Raw genomic sequence first — 20,138 nt, 5'->3', positions numbered from 1 at the left:
AATTGTTTTTACAATAAGTATCACCCTAAAAGTTAATTGTAAAACTAATTGTAAAACAATCATTGTAAATTTTTATTGCAAATATATTTTTTGTTTTTATTTTTTAGACCTTTTATTCTTGTGTTTTATATTTTTCGTGTTCATAAAAAATTTTAATTTAATTAATAATAGAAGAGCATTTTTAAATTCATTAATTTTCTTAAAAAAATAACATATTAAATAATTAAAAACGGTTTAAAAATTATATATAACAATTTAAAAATACAAGATTTATATGAAAAAAAATCTTATCCGCGGGGATCAAACCTGAGGACCCCAAGCGTACAAGTCGACGTCCTAACGCTCCACGCTACGCTGTTAACTCGATAATCATTCTTCTGTAATGGTACTATAAATGCTGGAAATAATTAATCGTCATTTTCTCGAAAATGTCTAGTTTTCGCAACGAACGAGTTTACTATAGTAAATGTGTGAGTAAATCTTACACACCATAAAATTTTATTAAAATTGGTGATATACTAGTCAAGGGCTTCCCTAGTCAGTGCCATTTACGTATAAATATGGCACGCTCGGAATCACACTTGTTAAAAAATTTAACAGATAAAATAATCTCTACATTTCACAACTAAATGCTACAAATTGTTAAACTCGGAATCAGATGAGCCTTAGTTTATTCAAAAGGAGGGGTCGAGGGTATAAAAAATGTCAGAACGTTTGAGTGCATGGGCCTTTGTTTCAGAGAAATTTGTATGTGAAGTTTGGCATTCGCCGCGCAGTGCGTTAAGTACTATTGCGCGGTAGGTTAAAGCGTGAAGCAATGTGGCTGAGGAGGAGACTAAGGCGCACGTCTTCTATTTTGTCCTTGGCGGCTGCGTGAAGAGTTGTTCGAAACCTCGCAGTGCCAATTTTTCTTCAATAATAGCTACATTTATCAATTGTAATTAATTTTTATTATTCTTAGCAAGATATTAATCGTTATATTGTTACGTTCCGTTAAGTCAATCCGCTCTAGCACACTCGCGCACTCAATTAACACACGCACACACAAGAAATAAATAGACAAGCTTTAGAAAAACGTAAGCCTTTAATTAACGTAACTTTTTCAAAAACCCAGAATAACAACAACATGAATATCGTCACCCATCAACAGACAACGACCATCCAAACTCCGCAATATCGGGCGTAACAATATTATTTGTTACATGTAACAAAATGTAATAATCAGAAAATTTGCATATTTATTCAAGTTTATTTATATTATTTATTTTTATTTATTATACAATTCTGACATTACTGTACAATGTTGTGGGTGAAAATTTACGTAAAAGCATTGGAAACACAAATTGACTGTACATCATGAACATTGTATAAAAGAATAACGTGTTTTACAAGAATGTTTTACAAGATGTTCTTGTAAAACACATTATTCTTTTATACAATGTTCATGGTATGTATAGCAATGTCAGAATTGTATAATGAATAAAAATAAATAAACTTGAATAAATATGCCAACTTTCTGATTATTACATTTTGTTACATATAACAAATAATATATAACAATTAATATCTTGCTAAGAATAATAAATATTAATTACAATTGATAAATGTAGCTACTATTAAAAACAAAACAAAAATTAGCACTGCGAGGTTTCGAACACCTCTCTTCACGCGGCCGTCGAGGACACTATAGAAAGCGCGCGCCTTAGTCTCCTCAGCCTCAGCGTTTTAATTTACCACGCAATAGTACTTAACGCACCGCGCGGCGAATATCAAACTTGACATGCAAATTTCTCTGAAGGTCCATGCACTCAAACGCTCTGATACTTTTTATACACTCGACCCCCTCTTTCAAATAAACTAAGGCTCATCTGATTCCGTATTTCACAATTCGTAGCATCTCCTTGTCAGTGTAATTAAGTCGCAATTGTTACATTTAAATTACACAATTAGGTGTCTATGAATTACAAAATAGTTAAATCCATAATACAAATATATTTTTATTAAAGATCGTTTTTATAAATATTACAATAATAATAATAATAATATACAATGCCATAAAGTAAAAAATAAAATTTTAGTAACAAACTATTAAAAATTAAAAAACATTAATTCAATTACAAATAACATAATAAACTTTAATATAAATCTAGAGGCGCGGTCGCGACTTGCACTTACATAGGAGAAGCGAGTCGCAGACCGATCCTCTTTTACGCGAGTCAGCGAGTTCCAAGCATGCGAGATTATCAGATCTCAGTAATGGCTAAACCGTTCAAGTTCTGAGTAGTCTCAAACAATAGCTTGGCCCCGACTTGTAGAATAAGTGTTTTTATTTTTTCTCTCTATGCCCTACGAGCGGAGATATCGCGACGCAAAGTCCAAATCTCGATTTTTACATTTAAGGAAATCGTTGCCAAAATTTTCTTGTCCAGCACATATTTTCGACACAGAGAGGTGTTCGCTACTATATTATATTAGCTATATTCAATCAATCATGTCATGCACCTTCATCTAACCTGTATAGTAGTTGTCACCTAACGCAACTGACCATTCCGTCACGGCGATTCCGGTGGAGCGAACAATCCTTTAATCCATTTTTCGCCCGGTTAAGAATAATCAGTACAAAATCACCGTTTCAAAAAGAAGGTAAAAAAAGGCACCAAGTGTATGTGCGCGCGCCTAACCTTTAAAAACCTTTATTTTTTTCTGCAAAACTCAAGTGGTACTATCTGTGTTAATTGAAAAATTTACTATGCCAGCCCATGTCGTAATATCTTGAACTTTAATATACCTTTGTGAATTACAATATTAGATTTTATTCCATTTTTTTTTTTTTTACAATTTTGCCAAGTTGAAATCTGTACTGGACAAGAAAATCTTGGCGACGATGACGTTCCTTAAATGTAAGAATTGAGATTTGGACTTTGCGTCGCGATATCTCGTAGGGCACAGAGAAAAAAAATAAAAACACTTATTATACAAGTCGGGGCCAAGCTATCGTTTGAGACTACTCAAAACTTGATCGGTTCAGCCGTTACTGAGATCTGATAATCTCGCATGTTTGGAACTCGCTGACTGGCGTAAAAGAGGGTCTGCGACTCGCTTCTCCTACATAGGCGCGAGTCGCAACCGCGCCTCTAGATATATATTAGTGTTGGTCTAAAACCTTGCTCTAAGGCTCCTGAGTACTCGCCGCGGCCATATTGAAGTCGTGACGTCAGAAGCGAGAAATTGCGTGAAATGACACGTAATTTTGTCCGACATGCCATTTGTAAATAAAGCCAATTTGGATAAAACAGACTAAGCAGATGACTTTAAAATACTTCTAAATATCGGTCACGACTATCCTTTTTCCGCCTAACAATCAGTAAATAGTTGTAAAAAGCAAGCAAAGTGAAGCAATTGAAACAGGAAAACACATGGGCACGTAATTTTGTCCGACGTGCCATTTCTAAATAATGTCAAATTGGATAAAACAGACTAATCAGATGGCTTTAAAACACTTCTAAATATCGGTCACGCCTATCCTTTTTTCGCCTAGCAGTCAGTAAATAGTCGTAAAAAGCACGTAAAGTGATGTCTATTCAGACAGGAAAACACACGGATAGCTATTAAAAGGAGTGAAAAATGTACTTTTATGTATAAAATTCAAAGAAACTTTACTCGAGGTCCATTTTTATGAATTTGGTAAATACGAGACAAGTCATATTTTCACAATGAAACACATAATAACAAAATAACATGCACGATAACATTTCATCGTCAATCTGTCACGTTTCACGTATATTAGTTCTAATTTTGTCCGCGACGAAATGTCGCTACCGTCAACGCAGAGTTCTCGGCTGAGGAGTCAGGAGCCTTAAGAGATCGTAAGCCATAAGAAATTGACCAACTACAGTCGATTATTTTCCTCAGATTCAATTGTGATTGGTCAATTTTTTACTGTAGTACAGCTTATGAGCTTTCTACAATAAGCTATTAGTCAATGGCATAAGTTGTAAGCCATAAAAATCGACCAATCATAGTCAAATATGAAGAGAATATTCGACTATGATTAATCAATTCTTACGGCTTACGACTTACGGCTTACGACTTACGGCTTACGACACCAAATAATAGCTTATTGTAGAAAGGTCATAATGCTTACTTTTTAATCCACTACTACTACTGCCACTGTAGAACGACGTTAACATATCGATATTAATTTTTGAGACGCTACATATTATAAAGAAACATAATAGATTAAATTCGCAAAGAGCATTAAGTGTCTCGATGATTCTTATTTGTGTTTATTTCATAAACTTTCAAAAAAAACCAATATGACATTTATAATTTATTATAATTTTTCTTCATGTTGCAATTCGGTACGTTATTATATTATATTATTTTTTATTCTACAGCAATTTTTAGTTTTTCTGTTATTATTCTGCAATAACTCTTATAAGGTTTAAAAAAATAAGAATTTTTTGTTTTGCTTTCTTAATTTGTAATAAAGTTTATTATGCTATTTGTAATTAAATTTGTTTTTTAATTTTTAATAATTTGTTCATAAAATTTTATTTTTGACATTATTGCTTTATATATTATTATTAGTGTAATATTCATTTATAAAACCAATCTTTAATAAAAAAATGTTGGTAGTTTGGATTTAACTATTTCTTAAATTATAGACTCCCAATTGTGTAATTTAAATGTATTACGATTTCGGCTTAATCGTACGAAAATATACAAATTATTTCATCTGTTCAAATTTCGAACAATAAGCGCGAATTGAGCGTGCCATATTTACGTAAACAGTAGTGACAAGTAAACCTACCTTTGCGTGACTCGCTGATTTTGTTGAAACTTTGCAGAGTAGGCACAAATAGACGTATTTTTTTTTATGGGCAATGGTCAACATTAAAGAGGTAAAATCGATCCCCAAAGGATATTAGAGAATCATTATGGTGTTTCACATGAAAATAATGTACCGATCAACACAAAATCATTACAAAATGCTTTTTTATGTTAGATAGTAAAGTTTACATGTCCAACTAATTTGATTTTTGTTTCATTAAAATCAGAGAATTTCTTCTGTTATATTCAAAAAACTACAAAAAGAAACCTTTTTGCGAGATATTTTACCCCTCGCAACAAAGGTGCATAGAAAGTCGAACATATAAACTTTACTATCTAACATAAAAAAACATTTTGTAATGATTTCGTGTTGATCGGTACATTATTTTTATGTGAAACACCATGATGATTTCTTAATACCCTCAACTTTAAAGGTTGATTTCACCCCTTTAACATCAACCATTGCCGATAAAAAAAATATGTGTCTATTATTCTTGCCTACTCTACAAACATACAAAGTTTCAATGAAATCAGTGAGTCACGCAAAGGTAGGTTTACTTGTGAATAAGTCACTACGCTCTTCCCACTATGCACTATCCGTATGCGTAGACTTAGGTATATTCTTGTTGAACAGTGTACAGTTTTATTATTGTTATAATTATTGTTTGTTATCGTTTCCATATTTAATGTAAATTTAATATAAAATATTATTTATTAACAGGAACGTATTAAAGCATGCAACACTAACAACTATATAAAGTCTATAAACATAAAAAGTATATAAATATAAAAATATATGCAGATCTTATTTTAAACAGTAATAAAGAAAATTTCCACAATCGCAGATAATGAAAAATAAAAATTAATTGTATAAGATAAATTAATAATTAATATTCTTTCTTTACATACTTACTAAAAAAAAGAGACTAAGCTAGAGTTAAGAGAGACAGAAAAAGAGAGAAAAGACAATTGCGCAAATCAAAGAGAGAAAGACATATCACAACTTCCTTCAATGACATTAGAAATGCTTTAATCTTATATCTATAGTCTATATGCTTGAATGCATTGAAAAAATTGAGTGCCTAATATTTTTGATCAAGAGTTATGTTAGTATCCAAACAAAACAAATTGCATATCATTATGTATCAAACTTACTCTGCCGTAAGGTATTCCAGTAGTTGTATTAAATGCAGGTAAAAATCTGTATCCTAAATCTTTAGCCAAATTCAAAAGTTCTCCTCTGTACCATGGCATTATATCAGCCCTCTGTTGCAGATATTCAGCTAATATGTGACCGCTAAGAAGACCTCTGTAAGAAAAAAGCACAGTTAAATAACATTTAATATGAAAATTAAACATCTGTAATAAAAATGTTCATTAAATACATTTTTAAGTAAACATGTGTAAAAACTTTGACTTCGACTGTAGCTTACCCAAGCATTCTAATATTTGTTTCAAATAAGGAAACAATAACATCTGTATCAAAGCTTACATCTCTAGCAACAAGTTTGACTGCATTCTCGAATTCTTCCAAATCTCCCAATACCTAATACATATAAAGTACTATTGTGTAAATAGAATTGGTGCTATATATTAACATACATTAAATAATACTTGTTAGCTTACCACTAATGTATCCAGTGTATCTACCAAAGTAAGAGAAAAACTGCAAATCACAAAAATTAGAATAAAAATTATAATTATGGCAACATCAATAAAAAGTAATATTTAACAAAAATTAAAAGCATAAATCCCGATTCACAATAACTGTGGGCCTAAACCATAAAAAATTAATTAATCATGGTCGATTATTCTCCTTACATTCGACTATAATGTCAATTTTTTAAGACTTAAAATAATTAAATTATTACAGAATAAATAATAAAGTTATTACAGAAATATAATCTATTTCATGTAGATATTTTATAGAGTGTCACTCCAATTTTGTAAAATAATTTTTAAGAATTCTTAAAATTTTATTCAAAAATAAGATTAGAGGATTTGTTAATGCGGCTTTAAAATAAAATTTTATTATGCTATTTATTATATTATTTATATTTCTTATTCATATAACCACAAAGATCACTTAAGTTTTGTATATTAAATTTACAAAAATACTAAAGAAAAATAATATGAATTAAACATGGCATGACAATTTATCTACAATACACGCGTCTAGTTCAATGGAAATCTGAAAATATAGAATTCAAAAGGTGATTAAATACATAACGACAATTTTAAAACAATGTACTGTCACTAACTTTTTACACAAATTCGTGGGTCACATGAAAATATACATGAATACGTATGCCATATTTATTGCTAATCGATTTTGTATTATCAAGAAAAAAATAATCAATTTTGCCAGAAAAAAAATTTAAGGAAAGATTTATCTTTGGGCTTTACAATCAAGTTTTTAACAAAAATTCGATTTTTTTTATAAATAAAAGAGTAACAGATTTTTTTTACAAAAATTAAAGATATTCATCAGATGCCGTATTTTTTGTATAAACACGTAGTTGATTTCATTTTAATACCAGTCATAGCAACATTTATGTAATTAGTCAAAATCAAAAGAATTTTGATTTCAGATAATTTACAGAAACTAAATTACTTCCATTGTGAATGCGTGTTTTTCTAATGACCTCTAATTCGATCTCTGATCTTTTGATGACTCTAATTTGATCATCTTTTTAAGGTATTAAAGTGCATTCTTTTCTTAAAAAAAAAAAAAAAAAAAAAAAATATTTTACTGTTTAAATGTTAGATAATTTCATACAAAAACTCGCGTCTTTATATATGTACATACATATAATATAACAAATTTTCTTTTACAAATTCATAAAAGTAACCTAATTACATGGCCAGTAAAGGTGATCTCAAAGCCAGCAATCTCCCTTTAAATTTAAAAGCAAAATTCCAAAAATTTCTCTAACAAGGGTAGAGTGCGGTGACTCACCCTGGGATTTCAATCCCAATTTTTTTAATTATTTTAAAGATAAAAAAAAAGTTTACATCTCCCGGCGTTTGATCGAATAGGCCTTAGTTTTGGAGTAATAAATTTGTGAAAATTGGCCATATCCGAAGTGCTCCGCGGCGCGCCATATGAGCCTTCTCAGCTCTCCTTCCAACCAGTACATTTGGCTCCATGAATTAGATGCTTGCTTCATAATCATAAGATCCGGGTTCTCTCCCGGAGGTGAGCAATAATTTTTCTTTTTTTTTTAATGAGTGTTTTTTATTTATGTTTATTTATTTTGATAATATTGATATGCAAATTTTTTAAATAGAAAATTTAATTCCTGAAAGAAGGGGGTTTCAAAATGTCAACGAAATATGTCCCCTCCTCCCCCCCCCCCGGACTTACGGAAAAATAAATGTGTATGTAATATTCCTTCATTTATTCATTGTGCAAACTGTAGAAAATTTATATGCTTTAAACGTGCAAACTGTAAAAAATTTATATGCTTTAAATGTGCAAACTGTAGAAAATTTATATGCTTTTTATGATGTTTATCATCCAAGTAATTGTTGCGCATCGAAATAATTTAATTTTGTAATAAATCCGCAATACTTAAATAAATAATTAAATTTTGTAATAAAAATATTCACATTCACAATAAGATGTTTGTTTATTCTTCTTCTTCTACGATTAATTATTTTAAAATACTGTTAATATTATTTCCAATTAAATTTTTAATTTAAACAATTTAAAAATTTAGATACGTTGCCTTTATATACATTACAAATAACTTATATATTATTATTATTACTTATTTATTATTTCAAATATTACTTGAATTAAAATTCCCTTAAAATTAAATTTAAAATAATATTCAGAATGTGATATTAAATTAAATTTTCTATTTCAAACATTTGCATACTATATCAATATCATCAAAATAAACATAAATAAAAACTCATTAAAAAAAAAAGAAAAATTATTGCCCACCTTCGAGAGCGAACCCGGATCTTATGATGTGAAGCAAGCACCTAACTCATGGAATCAACTGCACTGGTTGGAAAGAGAGTTACCGGGAAAACTCATATGGCGCGCCGCGGTGCACTTCGGATATGGCCAATTTTCACAAATTTATTACTCCAAAATTAAGGTCTATTCGATCAAACATCGGGAGACGTAAACTTTTTTTTCATCTCTAGAATAATTAAAAAAATTGGGGTCAAAAACCCAAGGTGAGTCACCGCGTCCTCCCCTTGTAAGTAGGGGAAAATGAAGTAAGTCAGACCTATTTGCAGTATTTATTCTCTATAAAGCGTAAATAAAGTCCGATCGTAAAATTGATGGTGTCATTGGAAAGATAATTTCTCTTTATTTTCGCTTGACGTATCTCTCACCTATGTTAAACTATAATAAAAAATGTAAAAACCAGTCCTGTTTGTTTTTTCCAGTTCTGAAAGTCCCTTTGAAACAGAAGTTCCAAATCAGACCATCTCCTGGTTCAAATCGGACGCTTCTATTTTAAATAAAATTTTAAAAGATTTTAATTTATTTCTTGCTTTTTTTAGTATTGAGTAAAAACGAGCAATTTGAGTCAAAAATAAAAATTTTACTGAAAAAAAATTAGTGACAGTTTATATAATTAGACATTTCCTAGGCATGTTATATCGTTATTATATAATTAGAGTTCAAATCAATAAAATTCAATTATTGAGTCTGATGACTCATAATATTTTACTAATTTAACATTTCTAGGACCAAATTCGATCACCAGATGGTTATGTTCAGATTGCAAATTCAATGTAAAAAGTCCAATTTGAACACAAGTGCTTTCAAACTTTGGAACAAATTTTACAATAATCAGCAAAAGTGATCACAAAGATTAATATTTTTGAATTCTACACTTTTTAATTATCTTAAATCAATTCCCTTTTAAAATTTTAGCATATTTTAAATGATATACAAGAATTTTTTTTTTTTTTTTGCATGATAGCTACAAATACATATTCGCGTTTATTTTATAAATATTATGATAGAGAACTGTCAAATTGCTGTCACATGTTTAGTGTCTTATAAGAACTTTACATTATAAATGGTACGCAAATAATCATTTAGATTAAAGTAACCATATTCATTTAAATTAAAAAAGTCCTACTTGGAAAACACAGTCTGATTTAGCCCACTATTCCCTACTAATAAAATCCCACGAAAATCCATGATTTTTAAGATTAACAAATAATTCCCTACAAATTCTACGTTTTTCCTGTTTTTCTCAATAGTAAATATTTCGTTTCTCAATGATTTAACTTCTTACTTTCCCAATGTAGAATCTATGTCACCCCTATTTGGTTCAGAGCCTCTATATCGTCCTTTGCAGCTTAATGGCATCAATTCATCGGCAGGGTATGCATTATCCTTGAAAAGTTATAAATAATATATAGTAGTTACCGACAATTATTTTGTTTCTATGTCAGTTAATCATATCAATCTACTTTAGAATATTTTTTTAACATAAATAAAAAACAAAACACCAATTTTTATAAAAGAATTTCTTCTCTCTCATGTATATACTCATACAGTACAGAAAATTGCAGCAACATTCCAGTAATGTTACAAATTGCAATTCAATATTACACAGACATTGCAAAAATATAAATTAACAATATGCCTGCAATATCTCGGCAATATGACATTAATATTTCGGAAACATTACAATATTATAAATTTTTAAGTCTAAAGTAATGGCAATAAAGAGCCAAAGCAGAATATTCGGGTATAATAATATATTAATTTAACTCATCCATAATTATTCGCATTCAGCAAACTTAGGTTGAGCAACCCAACCTAAATAAATTTATACTTAAAAATGTTATCACAAAAGTGTAATTTTTGATAGTTAAATAAATAAGTAAATTATACGTTTAAAATTTTTTTAGATTTCTTTTATATGGAAATGTAAAAGCTGGAGCAGACTTTTGTATAATGCATAAAAGAATGAACCAATCTTTTATTTCCCTCTCCAAGATAGAAATAAAGGATTTTAATTGGTTCATTCTCTTATGTGTTATGCATTATGCAAGAATGTGTGCTCCCGGCTTTACTCGAAAATTAATACACAGAACATTTCAGCCCAGAATATTCCAGCAATGTTGCAGCAACGTTGCAGCATTATTGCTAAAATGTAATATTATAATACTAATTCATACTAAATCTATAACATTGCAATGGAATGTTTCAATGCAATATTTGAAAAAGCGGACATCTTAATGTAGCTGCAATCTTACAGCAATGTTTCGCAATCAATATGCAATATTACAATGTTTCAATGAAATCATCCTATAATGTTTCTGCAATCTCTCTGTATGAGTATAAACTTTAGCTTTACATTTAACTAGGATTAGGAAAGTTACTCAAGAGTATTTGTTACTGATAATTAATCGTAAATAATTTTTAAAAATAATTTATTACTATTACCATTATTGAATAACTAATGAGTTATTTTTTTCTTAATATCAATGAGTATTTTCCAATTGCTTAACAGATCTTGATACATATTTACACAAGAGTGCACAAAATATAACGTTATGCACGATTCAATTACAACAAAGTGTGTACTGATGTGTACAGTTTTCGATAGAATTAGGATTATTTTTCAATAGCATGTTCATGATTTTTTTAATTCCCGATAATGATAGAAACACCGTTTTAATCATTTCAGCCTCATTTATAGCTGGCCGCGATTAATAACAATTTAATTGAACCAGAAAACACAAGTATACATAACTGATTAGTAGCTTTCGCACTAATTGTAAGTACAGATATGTAATGTTATCAACGATTACGACAATTAGAGCGCAACTTGTATCGCCGTGTATACGAAAGTGTCGAGAGATATTGTAATTGGAAAGCACCAAATAAAGAAAATATTAATATTATATACAAATTTTTTTAATGAGTACAGAAAATATTTGAAATGCTTCGCAAATAAAGGAATAAAATACAGAATTTTATGTATATTGACTTTATACATCATTAGATCAGTTTCACCAATACCTTTAAATTGATAGCCAAATAATTATGATTTTTCCATAGAAATTGACTGATGGCATTTGTCGTTAAGTAGAAATGATCAGCAATAACCAATCACGGTTGATAATTAATCAGTTAATCAATTTGAAGATAGTAATGAAACTGAACCATTATATTATGAAGAGACCCAAAATTACCAATGTCCTTTTAAAAGCAAATTCTTTGGAATGTTCTAACAAGGAAACACAGGGAAATATCCGCCTCAGATTTAAACAAACTTTTAATATGTTGTAGTATAGATAAAAATAAGGGACACATATTTTTTTATATGTACTCAATCTCAATTTTAGAGGATGAAACACCCCTTTGCAGAAAATCAGTGTTTTTCTTTTAAAATGTATATCGTCGAAACTATAAAAAATAGAAAAAAATGTTCTAAATGATAGTAAATGGTTTGAAGAGTACTTTATAACAGCAAAAAAAAAATTTTTTTTTTACACTTTCCCCCACCACTTACCTATTTCTTTCAAAATTTCTATTTCTCTTTATATTCAAAATAAAGCTTATTATATTGCAAATTCAACAGTATATGATAAAGTTACTATGCGACATTCTCATTTTCCAAAAATAATTAAAAATCTATACGCATGGTACGCGCACCCGTTCGCGCGTTCGTGCGCTACGGAAGTGGCTCCCTCCGATTTCGACGTGCCTTTAATATGTTGTACAGATAAAAATAAGAGACACGTATTTTTTTATACGTGCCCTAATGCACTTTTAAGGGTAAAACACCCCTTTAAAGAAAATTGGTTTTTTTCTTTCAAAGCATATCTCGTCAAAGCTACAAAGGATAGAGAAAAATATTCTGAATGAAAGTTGAATAGCTGCAAGAGTACTTTATAATAGTGATAAAAAAAATTGTAAACATTTTTTTAATACTTTCCCCTACCACCTACCTATATTTTCCAAAATTCTTATTTTTTTATATAAATAAAATAAAATTTATTTTATTATAAATTCAATGATATATGATAAAGTTATGATTTTGACCTATCCATTTTCCAAAAATAATTAAAAACCACCCCATAACGCATGATACGCGTACCCATCCGTGTACTATGGAAGTGACCCCTTTTGATTTTAACGAGCGTTTAATACGTTGTAATACAGATCAAAATAAGGGACCCGTATTTTTTTATACATGCTTTAATGTACTTTTAGGGCGTAAACAACCCTTTGAAGAAAATCGGTTTTTTTCGAAGCGTGTATCATCAAAACTAAGAGCTAGAAAAAAATGTTTTATTTGAAAGTTAAATGGCTTGAAGAGTACTTTATAATAGTGATAAAAAATTTTTTTTATTTTTTTTACACTTTTCCTCACCACTTACCTATTTCTTTCAAAATTTTTATTTTTTTTATAAACAAAATAAAGCTTATTTTATTACAAATTTAATGGTATATGACAAAGTTATGATGCAACCTTTCCATTTTCCAAAAATAATTAAAAACCATTCCATAACGCGTAGTACCGCCTACCCATTCGTGATTTCGATATTACTTCACAATAAAACGGATTTGTCTTATATAGCGTTGACCACGCAAAAAAGCATAAAGACAAATCAATACAATACAATAAATGTTGGAATGAGCGTTTTATAATAATAATAATAATAGTAATAGTAAAATAATAGTGACTTTCTTTAAACCGCTAAAATTAATCAAATTTTTTGAATAATATGTCACAGTATGTACGGAAAACAAATTATGAATAAAGAAATTATTATTTATTCATAACTTGTTTTTAATTGCAAATATTTTTCTTGATTATTTCAAGATACACCAAATTGAAGAATAATATCAATTACGGTGTTGTAAGACCTTAATTTTTTGTGTACAAAATAATAAATATAATTAATATAAGTTAAACATTTATTTACTGGTCTACATGATTCGACTAAAACTTTTGTTCCCTTCAGCATTTTACAGACAAGGAGACTTGGTTTACAAAAAATTATTACTCACACATTTCAAATCTTTATTATCTAATGCCAGCTCATCAACTAACAACAAGAGAACTAACATAAAACTAATTTAAAAATTAGTTACAAATTAAACCTTTTATACTGCATTTATACAATTCAATTTATGTTTATTATATACAAAATTTGATTAATGTAGAAATATGCATAACGACGTCACTTGGCGCATGCACTTTAGATCATCTCTTATCTTAAAATTTAATTTTTACGTCTCGACAGTATTAACCTTAATATGTATACATTAAAGTGTTACATAAATGTTTTTCTCGATCTGTGCGATTTTATTTAATTACACAGACTGTCCTCGAAATGTTTTTGTCATCTCCTATTATGGAAGAATAACAGAAAAACATGACGCCTGAAGTATCGAGCATACGTATCATATGCTTATAAAGAAGTTTCTAATTATTTTTGGAAAATTAAAATGTCGCAACATAACTTTATCATATACCATGGAATTCGTAATAAAATAAGCTTTATTTTCTTTATAAAAAGAAATAAAAAAAATTGAAAAAAATAAGTAGGTGGTGGGAAAAAATATTAAAAAACTTTTTTTCAATTTTTTTATCACTGTTATAAAGTACTCTTAAAACCATTCAACTTTCAATTAGGACATTTTTCTCTTATAGTTTCGACGATACACGCTTCAAAAGAAAAAAACCGATTTTCTTCAAAGGGGTGTTTCACCCTTAAAAGTGCATTAGGGCACGTATAAAAAAATACGTGTCCCTTATTTTTATTTGTACAACATATTAAAGGCACGTCAAAATCGGAGGAAGTCACTTCCGTAGCAGACAAACGCGCGGACGGGTGCAATTACCATGCGTATAGAAAGGTTTTTAATTATTTTTGGAAAATAAGAATGTCGCATCGTAACCTTATCGTATACTGTTGAATTCGCAATAAAATTAGCTTTATTTGGGGTATAAAGAGAAATAGAAATTTTGAAAGAAAAAGGTAAGCGGTGGGAGTGTAAAAAAATTTTTTTTTTATTTTTTTTCGCTGTTATACGTACTCTTCAAACCATTTAACTTTCATTTAGAACATTTTTCTCTATCTCTTATAGTTTCGACAACACATGCTTCAAAAGAAAAAAATCGATTTTCCGCAAGGGGGTGTTCAACCCCTAAAATTAAGACTAAGCAATATAAAAAAATACGTGTCCCTTATTTTTATCTGTACTACAACATATTAAAAGCTCGTTTAAATAAGGCGGACACTTCCCTGTGTTTCCTTGTAAGATAAAAATTGTAATATCAAAATATCAAGGTTATAATAATGTTTAAATTACTAACGATTAAAATTCACAAATTATAAAACTAATATTTTGCTCTCAAGCATAGTGTTATGACAAGTAATAAAAGTGATATCACGAATCAGATTTTAAGGATGTTGACTATACAATGTTAACTAAGAGTTATCCAAATTTAAGAACTGCGGACTTCTTAGGTTTATTCTTTTTTCAAGAACAAAAAAATTTTAATCGCAAATAATTATTCAATTTCAAGTCAAATTTCAGCCCTGAGATCAATGGCAAAAAACAAATCAATTAATTTGGCTTATAATAGCTTATTATGCAACGTAAATCTCAACATTTTGCTATAGTTTCAAATATATAATTTTTAAACAAATATGTAGATCCCAGTAAACTTTTGCACAAATTTTTATTGCAGTTTTATTAATATATATAAAAAATTCAATTCATAATGGTACTTCATCAAATTTACAAATATGTATTACAAAATGCGATTTTATATAAAAATGAAAAACATATAAAAATTTCGATCAATAAAAGAATTGTGATCAAATTTTATACAAATATTCAAATGTAATAATAAAATAATCTGTGAAATTTTCATATATTCAATATAATGCTTTGAGATATGACATAACATCGAAATTTTCATATAAATATGTAATATTTTTTTATTGGACAATGATTTATTTCTTAGGGAACCTATTTATATTTCATTAATATCATAAAATCAATTTAATAGTGAAAATATTGCAATCTATTAAACTAAATTTATAACAATATTTACTTCCAAATAAAAAAAAGCATAACCCGTGCTTGAAGCATAAATTGTATCTTAAAAATTATTGTATAAGTGTGGCAAAGATAATTAATACTTAATAACTGTTATTAATTTTTATTAATTTAATATTTATTAAATAATTATTACTTTTAAGTATTCACACAAGCCTTATTCATTTATTGTTAATTTTTTAATATTTATTAATATGTATAGCAATTTGACAAATGTGAAAAAATGAAAATTGAAAATAATAAAAATTTAAATTTGATTTATTAGATTTTAATTTAAAAAATTTAATTAAAAAAATTATTATATTGTTTTGTTGTGTGTCATATGTATTATATATAATATATTATAGATGATGCAAATCAAATAAAATTTTGAAAAGTATAAATTTAAATAATATTTCACTTATAAAATTTATTATATTTTAATTAAGAATTATATATATCAAGTTATTCTCTTTATGAATTTTAACAATATACACACGCTTTATTTTATAATATAAAAACTTTTATATTTGTAATTTTTTCAACATTACTAGAATTATGTATGAAAATCCTTACCAGTAATGCACTTCCAATAAAAATTTTTTAATTTGTAGCATAAAATAAACATCCAATATCTTGTGTGTTTGGACAATTAATTTCATAATTGTCAGATTATTTTTATTAAATGCATTTTTTGCGCTACATATACACTTACAAAGGGAAGATCCGACAATAATCTCGCCAATTTTAATAAAATTTTATTGGTAGTATTTACTCACACCTTTATTGTAGTAAAGCCGTTCGTTGCACAACTTAGGCATTATCAAAAAAAAGACGATTAAATATTTCCAGTATCTATAAGTACCGTTACAGAAGAACGATTATCAAGCAAACAGCGTGGCGTAGAGCATTAGGATGTTGACTGATACGCTTGGAATCCCAGGTTTGATCCCCGCAAGTGCAACTTTTTTTATCTTATATTTTTTAATTGTTATAATTTTTAAACTGTTTTTTATTATTTAATATAAAATGTCATTTTTAAAAAATTAATGAATTTAAAAATGCTTTTTTATTATTAATTAAATTAAAATTTCTCATGAACACAAAAAATATATTACACAAAAATAAAAGACCTAAAAAATAAGAATAAAAAAATATATTTACAATAAAAATTTACAATTACTATTTTACAATTTTAAGTAAGGAGTTTCGTATACAAGCTAATATAAAATCTAAACAAAAAAAAAAAAAACAATAACAGAACCGTTTTATTCGAAAACCGTTGTAGGTATCACGATTTATAGAAACATTTATTTTGACGTTCTTAAAACAATCATTATAAATTTTTATTACAAATATATATTTTGTGTTCGTGAGAAGTTTTAATTTAATTAATAATAAAAAAGCATTTTTAAATTCCTAATTTTTTAAAAATAACATTTTATATTAAATAATTAAAAACGGTTTAACAATTATATGTATATAACAATTAAAAAATATAAGATAAAAAAAGTCGCATCCGCGGGGATCAAACCTAAGATCCCAAGCGTACCAGTAGATCTATTCTCTAACTTCATAACGACAATTCGGTATCGTTACAGCGTCGTTACGCACATATTATACATAGTAGAAAAGCTGGGCAACGACACGTAACAATATCCCTAGCTGTCGTTACAGAATACGCCTACAATCGACGTCCTAATGTCCTATGCCACGCTACTTACTTAAGAATCGCTTTTCTGTAACAGTACTTATAGATGCTGGAAATATTTAATCGTCATTTTCTCGAGAATGCCTTAGTTGTGCAACGAACAGCTTTACCACAATAAAGGTGTGAGTGAATACTACACACTCATAAAATTTTATTAAAATCAGCGAGATCATTGTCGGGACTTCCCCTTGTTAGCACTACACACACGCATACGCATACGCACACGCGTGCGCGCGCGCCACAGGCACTATATCTTTTGATATTATTATTCCATCATAATTTTACCATTTTTAAGACTTAAGTGAAAACAGATACAGACAGATAAAGTAGAATCAACGTTTTATTATAATTTTATTTAAATATATTTCTCAATCTTATGTTGTTAATAATAGAGCAATGAGTTTTCTCTTTAAAGCTCCTGACTCCTCAGCCGAGAACTCCGCGTTGACGGTAGCGACATTCCGTCGTGGACAAAATTAGAACTAATAGACGTGAAACGTGACAGATTGACGATGAAATGTTATCGTGCATGTCATTTTGTTATTATGTGTTTCATTGTGAAACTATGACTTGTCTCGTATTTACCAAATTCGTAAAAATAAACCACGAGTAAAGTTTCTTTGAATTTTATACATAAAAGTACATTTTTCACTCTTATCAATAGCTATCCATGTGTTTTCTTGTCTGAATAGACGTCATTTTACATGCTTTTTACGACTATTTACTGACTGCTAGGCGAAAAAAGGACAGTCGTGACCGATATTTAGAAGTGTTTTAAAGCCATCTGATTAGTCTGTTTTATCCAAATTGGCATTATTTAGAAATGGCACGTCGGACAAAATTACATGCCCATGTGTTTTCCTGTTTCAATAGCTTCACTTTACATGCTGTTTCCAACTATTTATTGACTGTTAGGCGGAAAAAGGATAGTCGTAACCGATATTTAGAAGTGTTTTAGTCATCTGCTTAGTCTGTTTTATCCAAATTGGCTTTTATTTACAAATGGCACGTCGGACAAAATTACGTCATTTCACACAATTTCTCGCTTCTGACGTCACGACTTCAATATGGCCGCGGCGAGTACTCAGGAGCCTTAAATACAAATTTATTTTGGATGGAAACGTATCACTGGGAAGGATTTTCATTTCCAAATTTTCTCTAAAAAATTATATTTGGTAAAATTTATGGTGCATAAAATAAAATTCCCAAATTAGTGTTCAAATAATTAATTTTGTAACTATAATTTATCTATTAAAATTACCATATTTCACCTTTTATAAATGTAACTTCATTCATCAACATTATTTGCATGGAAATGTATTGTCATTATGAAATAACTCAAGAAATTAATTGCTAAAATAATCTCTTCACATAATTTTAAAATAATGAATTCTGTATCTTTTCTTTGGTATGGATAGTAGCTGCAATATGAGCAGTCATTGCTAGATGCAATGCTCGCATCATTGCAAGCCTTTTAAAGAATATCTTCAAAGAAGTAACAATATGAATAAATAAGTGTATAATAAATAAAAATATTTGACTTTGTTCAAAACATGGAAAAAATCAGTAAATTTTTAAAGGAAGTTTTTTCTTTCTTAGTTTATCAATTCACATGCTGCAGAAATTTTGACATTTAAATTTAAGACATTCTGTATAAAGAATAAAGAATAAATATGTAAAATGCAGGATTAGTAAAAATCATTTTTAAAGTTTTAAATATAAACGCTATATTATTTGAAACATGTTTAAACTATTAAAAACCTGTATTAAACAAAAAAACATAATTTTTACCAATCCTGATGCAATATCACTTACCATGTATGCATTATACGCATGATAAAACATATCTCTTGCCTCTTCCCTACAAAATATAATAGTATGATTGTATTACAGATTAAAAAGTGTAATCCATAAGAAACTTAATAATATAGTAAATAATACAAACTTTAAAGCTTCTCTTTCCTCCTTATTCATATATTCCGACAGATCGTCCTCAGATATAGCCAATAGTGCCTGTATACTGCATCCCACAAACAATAGTCCCCAAATAAGAGCATCACAAGCCATTGTTTGCTTTAAAAAAAATAAATTCTTTTTTGTCAAGATCTCAAACTTTGATTAGCACACATGGTCCACTGAAAATTTGTCTAACTAATCTATTTCATTTCAATGATTCCATTATCACAGAAGATATAACTGGAAAGTGCAATCATGTAATTTGCCTCGAGATTTTTCCCGTCTTTGCCTTCTTGCTTATTTTTGTCTTCCTTTTAGGCATAAGAAGTTATAGCTTTTCAAATTGACAATGCATATCATGTTGCATGAACTCTTGGCATCCTATGAAACTTTTAAGTTTTATGGATCCGTCATTCATGCCAAATGGCAAAAATAAATGCAATTTTCATTGAAAATCGTCGGCTACGAGCAATTTAAGACAATCCTTCGACGAGCCTCTTGCCTGACAATGAAATGTCAAGATGGGTTAGAATATATACTATGCTGACCAAAAAAAGCTTGTAAGATGAACTGTTATCATCGAGA

At 28.7% G+C, this 20,138-nt stretch overlaps 1 protein-coding gene across 1 annotated transcript in view; it reads right to left on the bottom strand.

The window, feature by feature from the left end:
• LOC105207372 (ER degradation-enhancing alpha-mannosidase-like protein 3) overlaps nucleotides 1-19,664 on the bottom strand; it is a 67,250-nt gene extending 47,586 nt beyond the window's left edge. The window contains exons 1-6 of the mRNA XM_039454530.1: nucleotides 19,543-19,664; nucleotides 19,413-19,458; nucleotides 10,107-10,207; nucleotides 6,460-6,499; nucleotides 6,267-6,379; nucleotides 5,989-6,142 (exon numbers count right to left, since the gene is read on the bottom strand). Coding sequence (XP_039310464.1) covers nucleotides 5,989-6,142; nucleotides 6,267-6,379; nucleotides 6,460-6,499; nucleotides 10,107-10,207; nucleotides 19,413-19,458; nucleotides 19,543-19,664 — 576 coding nt within the window. The remainder of the gene's footprint in view (nucleotides 1-5,988; nucleotides 6,143-6,266; nucleotides 6,380-6,459; nucleotides 6,500-10,106; nucleotides 10,208-19,412; nucleotides 19,459-19,542) is intronic.
• Nucleotides 19,665-20,138: the final 474 nt, after the last annotated feature.

This window comes from Solenopsis invicta, chromosome 1 (assembly GCF_016802725.1).
Source record: "Solenopsis invicta isolate M01_SB chromosome 1, UNIL_Sinv_3.0, whole genome shotgun sequence".
Taxonomy (NCBI): domain Eukaryota; kingdom Metazoa; phylum Arthropoda; class Insecta; order Hymenoptera; family Formicidae; genus Solenopsis; species Solenopsis invicta.
The sequence above is the reverse complement of the archived record's forward strand: the minus strand, read 5'-3'. Positions and strand labels throughout refer to the sequence as shown.